At 42.6% G+C, this 8,033-nt stretch overlaps 1 protein-coding gene across 2 annotated transcripts in view; it reads left to right on the top strand.

Moving 5' to 3' along the window:
• Positions 1–10: 10 nt before the first annotated feature.
• DEPDC7 (DEP domain containing 7) overlaps positions 11–8,033 on the top strand; it is a 16,625-nt gene continuing 8,602 nt past the window's right edge. Inside the window, exons 1-2 of one of the 2 annotated variants that reach the window (XM_017726353.1) lie at positions 11–564; positions 1,787–1,940. In XM_017726353.1, the coding sequence (XP_017581842.1) occupies positions 1,889–1,940 (52 nt within the window). In that variant the 5' untranslated portion in view covers positions 11–564; positions 1,787–1,888. Of the gene's footprint in view, positions 1,941–8,033 lie in introns of both variants that reach the window. The other variant, XM_017726352.1, reaches the window with a different exon arrangement.

The following is an 8,033-nucleotide window of genomic DNA, read 5'->3' as shown; positions in this document are numbered from 1 at the left end:
CATGCTGTGGATATTGTCCATAAGATCCATGGCAGGCCTTCTCTGAGCAGCTTACTTGAACAAAAAGGAGAAGCTGGAGGCTGGAATACTTTTTTTAATGGCCCTCTGTATAAGCTTCCTTGCAAACCAAGGTTGAATATAAAATGAGTCATTTTGCCATGGAGTTGATTGTTGTTTTCTCCAAAAAATACTTTGGGGAGCAGGTAGGCAGAGAATGTCCTGTTGCAGTCCTGAAGATTTCGATGCTGTGTTTCAAATACAACTTTTAATTTATGAAGGTTTTTAAAAAAATAAGAAAGCAAGGCAAGCTGAATGCACACGGCTTTTTAGAAAAGGAAAGCAGCACCTACTATCAGCAGGTTGTGGGTAAGTATCTTAGGCAATCAAAATTACTTGCTCTGAATTAACTGTTTGCCTTTTCCATAGATAACCTAACAAATCTTTGTTTCATTTCTAGAAACTGAAGTACAGAAAACTGTCTTAAAATTCTTTCGATTTGATCTCTTATAAGAATACAGCACTAAATACGGAGAACAAGCTATTTATAAAGGAGAAAAATAAATGGTGAGTCAGGGAAAACAGCAAACAAAATTTCAGGGCTGTACTCTCTCATTTGTCCTGTGTATGTTGTAGATTTCTGCTTTTAAAAGTTCCACTGGGTATTTTCTTTGTTCTGTGTGTGTTTAATTTTGGTTGATTTTGTTGGTATTTTTTTAGCTACCTGATGCCCGAAGCATAGAGGGAAGTAGCAGTAACAGCAGAACCCATGAGCAGGACTGAGGGAGCAGCTAAGGCCCTTCATTTTAGTTTTTCATTCAATTTATGAACGAATGAAATCTCTTTTTTACATCTGTTACTTGAAATCTTAAACAATGTAGCCTTCTCAGACTTCAGGACGTGTGGTAGCAAGACCTTTTGAGTAAAATTTTGTTGGTCTGCATCATCCTTTCCTTTCTAACTGTGGTGGTTGCTAGTGTGATTTGTCTGTGCATTACTTATGTATCAGATATTTTTGCTGTGGCAACAGAAGGTAAGTGATATGATAATCGAATAAAAGCTGGAGCATCAATGTTTTATTATGTGGTTAGGTCAAATGGGCAACGTGTTCAAAGCTCTGGGAGAATGAGGATTTAGAGCTCTTCCCTAAGTAAAGCAGCTTTGGTGGCTTCTGAAACCATCCAGATTTTTGTTGTTGGTCAGAACGCAGGAATTCCTGTCCCTACAGCTTTCCTAACAAACGACAGTAAGGGAACACTTATTTGTTTCAGTGCAGCATCCAGCAACTTTGTTTAGACAGCCAGAGAGGTAGTTTGACCACAGTCAAAGGAGTTGGAGAGTGCTTATGTGTTCTATGAGAATCCAAGTATTGCAATTCTGGAACCAACTGGCTTAAATAAACCCCAGAAACCAGGTATCAAGAAATGCTTGGGCAGGGACTGTTACTTCCTTTTTGACAGGAACTGTACAAGTTCCCTTTGAGTTTAGTGGGGTAATAAAATTCTGCAGGATGCTTCTGGGGCCATTTTCCTATCCTAAACCATGGGCTTGGCAAAATATGGCATAATTGAGTTAGGTGGCCCCAGCACATTGTACAGTAATAGAAAAGGTGAATTGTAGATTCCTGCTTCTGACATACATAAACAATAAGCCTGATTCTCTGCCCTAGAGCATAAATTGCATGCAGCTGTTTTCTAAGAAAATCAAAACAAATGGTGAAAATCAGGAATTCAGTTTTGCTCAGCAAATCCATTTATAGTTCTCACTTTTCTCCCCCCTCACCCCTCAGCTCCTCCTGCCCCATTAAGCTGGTGCCACTAGTGAGTGCTCACTGTGGGAGGAGGAATGTGGAACTTGTCCCTGGTGGATCAGTAGAAGTTACTACCTCACCATGCTTCAGGTGGACATCACTGCTCATCCAGGCTCCCCAAAACTACGAACTGGTGAGAGCTGCTCCCCTAACTCTTTCTGAACTTACCTAAAGCGCCTTTCAGTAGTAACACGGGTTAGCGTTTGGGTTTGTGTTGCAACATAGAGGAGTTCACATTCGATCAGGAACTGCACCTCCCAGCTGGTCAGAGAGGGACTTCTGCCGCTTGAATTATTCAAAGTGTCTGATTGCCCTCGCTCATTCTGGCTGAGCAGGTTTCTGGCGTGTAGAGGACAGTGAGCCTTCACTGTTCTGAGAGGAGTCGGTATCCAGACCCCTGTGCCAGAACTCGCCTGGGGATGGTGGAGTCACTCTGTGGTTACAGTGTGTAGTCGCGCTTGAAGTCCCAGGAAACCTCCACTAGAGGGAAAAGCTGAAAAATCCGCTTAGGACAAAATCCTTTTATCTTTATTAAGCCTGATAAGTGGGGGCTTGTGACATCACAAGTTGTGTTTGTGGTGACGTTGCTCCATTTCCACTTCCTTACCGCGAGCCACCTCGAGGGCTCGTGTCTGCCCGTGCAGCCGCTGCGTCTCCTCCCGGAGCGCATTCCAGCGGGGGTCAGTGTGCACCAGCACAGGCTCCGCCTGTCGCCTCCCTCCGCCTGTCGCCTCCCTGCCCTGCGCCCGCCGTGCCCTGCCTGCCGTCATCCCGCAGACACATTGGTATTCCAGCCCGGCAATGGAAGGATGGCGCTCCCGAACAATGTGCCCTTTGTCGCCTCAGAGAGTCCGGCACCCAGAAGCTTCTGTCCTGGGAGCTTGTTCATTGTTCCAGTCCCTTCAAAAATGCCAGGGTGGAATCCTTACAGATTTCACTTCGCCATAAAATTCCAGAGCTGCCCTTCACGAGTAAATCGTGCTCTTGCCCAGGCCAGGGGCGCTCTGGAGCAGCCTCTCCATGGTGGGACCGGTGCTGTGGTTGCTACGGCTTCAGCATTGCCAGATGGCATCACTGTATCCCAGAGAACCGACGCTGTCCTCTTTTTTAATTCAAATGTAGATGGGAAATGGGACTGAGCAGAGTGAATTTGTGAATAACCCTCTCTGCATCCTAAGGGAGAGTGTCCGTCCTCTCCAGCCGGTGGAGCTCAGTCCCGCGCAATCCTCATGCTCTGAGCTACAAATGGCAGAACCTGTCAGTCAGTAATTAGGGAGATTCACTGTGGCAGCTCTGTAATCTGCCTTCAGATCTGTCCAGCTTGTCAAACAGCCCACTGCAATATGATATTGTGTGAATAGCTGTTCATTTTCTTAAATTTGAGATTACCAGAGAAGAAAGTTTTCCAATTTTTATAGGTCCATTTCATTATTAAAAACCTTTTACATTGGCCTTCGTATCTTCAGGCAATGAAGTAGAGCAGATTTGATAATGCCATGAAAATTACAGCAATTTCTGTAACAGAAGCTGTTGATTTTCCCTTCCATGAGTATCTCTGTGTGACACTGAACCATATGCTGAACTTTAATTTGTCTCGACATTTGTGAATGGAATGGAGCAACATTTTAAGGGTTACTTTTTATAATGTTCTCCTTTCATCAACTTCACCACTGAAGTGAATACAGGCATTGTTGATATTTAAGTGGGGAAAAAACAGAAGTGTAACTGTTCTAAATAACTGGAATATTTTTCTGAATTTTTATGGTAATTATTAATTGCTATGCTTTTTCAGAAACAGACATAAAGATTGGATTCAACAGATCCTGATGATAATGGCAAAAAAATATGTATATATACATTTAAGCTGTGTTGATATACACTTAATCTTTAAAGCTATATTGTTATGGGAAGACATTTGAAATCTAAAGAATAAAGTTTGGTATAGAAGGAAGAGCCTTCTGACGTGTTTGAGATGTAAGAGAGCCACTTGAAATGCAGAGTTCTATGTTAACCATTCAAAAAAGCGGGATCTAAATTCTTTTGAAAATAAGAAATTGGATGGTATTGTTCTGCAAAAATCCCTCTTTATTTCCCAGTCAATTTTCAGTGACAAGTCAATATCAATTTTGGCATTAAAAATTCGAATAATAACTGGAACACTGAACAATTCTGGGTTTTAGAACAGCTTATGTTCCAACTTTGGTGTTCTTCCAGTTTTTTTTAAAGTTATGAAATGAAAACTTTTTCCTGTGTTTCTTTCAAGAACACAGAACATTTCCCAGTCACTTAACCAAGCATTGATCTGTTGTAGATAAACCAGCAGCACCCCATATTTTCTATTAAGACGCCTCTACCTCTTTTGGACAACACAGCCTCCAACTTTTGTCTTTTTGATAGTGTTCCTGAAATACTTAATCACACACTCATGTTTTTACTTTGTAAAGTCTTATATCCAATTATATCTCCTTCATTTGTGCCCAGAATACCTGGAAATTACAGGTGCTCTCACTTCCACATCCTGGTTGGCTGCCCAGATTCCAGGTTCATTATGGGAAAAGCTAGACAGCATTTTGCATGGAGGTGTGCATCATTCCTCACTTTGTGAGCTGCAAGTTTCCATTTTGCCTTCTCTCCCTCCATGATCAGACAAGACCTGAATGTGGGTCTTTATCATCATCTTTATCCTTGAACAAACACTTAATTGACATGAGGAAGTTAATCAGCTCCTGAGCAGCAGACGTGCCTGAAATCTTGGCTGTTGAATTTAAATGCTCTCTTTCTGCTTTATACTTCTAATTAAACCCTACAGGTCTTGCATGAGACTCAGAAATTCTTGAAAACTGAAGTTTTTAAATTCTTTAAAACATAACCACTCTCTTGATGCTTTTGTAGGCTGGTAGGAGTATTTCTAGATGACCTGGAAATAAATGAAAATTAAAAATTATTTTGCTGTTCCTTGCTATAGAAGTTCTTTATAACAGTTGCAAAGAATCTGACACAACTGTACAAACTAGGACTTGGTTGCATAATTTGTTAAAAATACATTGGTCTTAAATGATTTTATGAATAAATTATGTTAATTTTGTCTTTGTAATTGGCATTCTCTTGTGCATCCTGTGTTCAGCTTTATGGAGGTTAATTAGGGGAACATGCTATGGAGGGGGAAACCAGATACAGCGAGTTGTACTTTTGTCCTGAGATCTTTCCACCACAGTCTGAGGAATTCCCCCAGCCAAGACTGTCCTGGCTGCACGAGGTTGCACTACTTAAAGTGACTGTATAAAAGCATAAACAAATTATTAAATTGTCAATAATTTTATATATATATTAATAACTACATAAAAGTCTATCTATCTGTGCTTTAGGAAAGCATTTTATAATTATGTCATTTTAAGAAATACCAAAAGATAGCATTTCTCAAAATCCTTTGATACCAGATACTGTTTGACCACAGCTGTCTGACCAGGCAACACCTACGATCTGCCCCTGCCAAATCTGGGGTCCCAGGGCTGTGGTCACTGGGAGAAAACATGAAGGCAAAGGCAGAAATCCAGGGCAGGCTGCTGATTCTCTGGTAATAAAATACAAGAATAAAAACCTTACAAACTTCTCGATGAGCAGCCCACAGTGCATTGGTTGTGGCTTGCTCTGTTCCCTGCAAGCAGTGTTTTGACAAATCATTCTCCAACGTAAGGTGCAAAGTTCTCAACTGATTGGTGCACCTCCTATTTGAAAATGTGGGTTTAAATTCTCTCAAGATTAGTGAACCATTGCAGAAGGATTGACTGCATTGCTTTATCTCAATAACTGTGCAAAAGTAAAATGATTTTTGAAAGTGAAAATGAACTCTGGCATTTACTGGTTTGCAGTTATGTTTTGGCAATGCATCAAAAAGTCTAGCATCAAACTGCTACAAAAGCAGGCAATAATAAAATAGTGCATCATGGAAATCCCCACTGACCTATGCATTTTATGTTATTTTACTGTGTTCTTATTGGCACCTGTGAATCAGGCCTACCTTTTTTTTTTAATCATCTTCCCTTCTTTCCCCAAGAAAGAAATCTCTCTCAGGCACTTCCTATTGTTGAGGGAACAAGATGAACTTTCATTTTCATAGGCTGGCATTTTGCTACAGCTTGAATAGATTCCTTTTTCTCTGTGCCCAGAGAATTAAGACTTCCTCATCTGAAAAACTTCACAAAAACTTCCACTTTTAGAACTCCCTTTATTAAATACTGTACTGCTCAGGCAATGAGACATGAAGAAATGTTTGTCTGCCACAGGTCTGTGGTCCCTAGTTGCCTGTAGTAATTTTTCACAGCTTCAAATGAAGTGCATTATCTATTTATTTGCATACAATGAACAAACTTGCAGTGCCTTACCTGTAAGCATGACAAATGGGGATAAAAGAAGGCTGCCCTGAGCTTCAGTGGATAGCAGACATCCTGCATTTACACCTGCTAGCTCAGAATTTCACGTAGAACAGGCTAAAGTTCAATAATCTGATGACTCAGAGTGAATTTTTGAATCACTTGTAACATTGTATTATTTGGCCTTTAATGTGCATTGCATACTTCTGAGTCTGTGTATCATGGAGATCAATTTGGCTTTGTCTGTTCCTATGGAAATCAGTCCAAAAACCATGAATGATTTTATGTTGTTCTAATACACTTCCACTGAGTAAAAATATCAAAATATTTTATACTTAGTAGGGAATTATGTTGGATCTCACAGCAGTTTGCTGCAGGTGGTAGAAAAACCACTTACTACTCTGAAAATGAATTTATTATTTCATTTCCTTGCAATGAGAAATGCCAGCTGCTATAATAAACAGCTCATAAAAGACATCATAGGGAAACTTCAACCACATGTGGTGTTCAAGCTGTGTGTCCCACAGTAACAGCCAAGGACAGGGTTCGGGTGTTCAGCCATGGCCATGTACAAGGCCTGTGCTCAGGTTAACCCACAGAAACAGATCTGACCAGTTTGGGGTTTTAAATGACACGGGAAATACAGGGGAAATAAAGAAAGATAATTGATTAAGAGACAAATTAAGAGAGACATGAAGCTCCCAGAGTGGGTGCACCTGAGGACAATGAGGGCGATTGGGGGACTGGAGAATCTCTCTAACAAGGAAAGGCTGAGGGAGTTGGGCCTGTTCAGCCTTGAGAAGAGAACAGAGAGGGGATCTCATCCATGCATATAAATATCTAAAGCCAAGAGGATGGAGCCAGGCACTTCTCATTGGTGCCAAGCAGTAGGACAAGAATGGGCAGAAACTGATCCACAGGAAGTTCCACCTAAACCTGAGGAAGAACTTCTTCACTGTGCAGTGACTGAGCACTGGGACACATTGCCCAGGGAGGCTGTGGAGTCACCTCCCTGAGATATTTCAGAACCATCTGGACACAGTCCTGTGCCATGTGCTCTGGGGTGGCCCTGCTTGAGCAGAGAGGCTGGACCAGGTGTCCCACTGTGGTCCTGACCCACCTGGGATTCTGTGAAATCTCTTGCCTGTGTGTCAGAGCACAGTGCCCCATCCAGGACCAGTGGTGCTCTCACACCAGGGCCACGATCTCGAGTAGCACCAGCTCTCTGCAACATTTCCCCCTTTCCCACAGCAGCCACTTCCTATGGACCCACCAGCCTTATCTGGAATACTGTGTCCAGTTCTGGGGCTCCTCAGTACAAAATAGACATGGAGCTACTGGAGAGGGTCTAGTGGAGGGTCACAAGATGATGAGGGGTCTGGAGTATCTCTCTTAAGAGGACAGACTGCAGGATCTGAGCTTGTTTAGTCTGGAGAAGACTGAGGGGATCTCATCAATGCATGCAAACATCTCAAAGGCAGGTAACAAGAGGATGGTATCAGGCTCTTTTCGGTGCTACCCAGTAACAGGATGAGGAGCAATAGCCATAAAATAAAAAACAAGAAGCTCCACCTCGATATAAGGAAAAACTTTCCATCAAAAGTAGTAGCTCACTGGAACAGGCATTCCAAACCCACCCGAACGCATGCCTGTATCACCTGCTCCGGGTGACCTCGGCAGGGGGATTAGGCTGTACGATCTCCAGACATCCCTTCTGTCCCTGACCCGTTTCCCGTAATTGCTCACAGAAACGATACCGCTCTGGCAGCAGATCAGGCAGTGCCTGGGCGGTCGCTGCCCTTTCTGCCCCGGGCCCGGGCACCGCCCACGGGCGTGGGCGCGGCGGCTCCGCCCCC

This window comes from Corvus brachyrhynchos, unplaced genomic scaffold (assembly GCF_000691975.1).
Source record: "Corvus brachyrhynchos isolate BGI_N302 unplaced genomic scaffold, ASM69197v1 scaffold281, whole genome shotgun sequence".
In the NCBI taxonomy this organism is placed as follows: Eukaryota; Metazoa; Chordata; class Aves; order Passeriformes; family Corvidae; genus Corvus; species Corvus brachyrhynchos.
The sequence above is the reverse complement of the archived record's forward strand: the minus strand, read 5'-3'. Positions and strand labels throughout refer to the sequence as shown.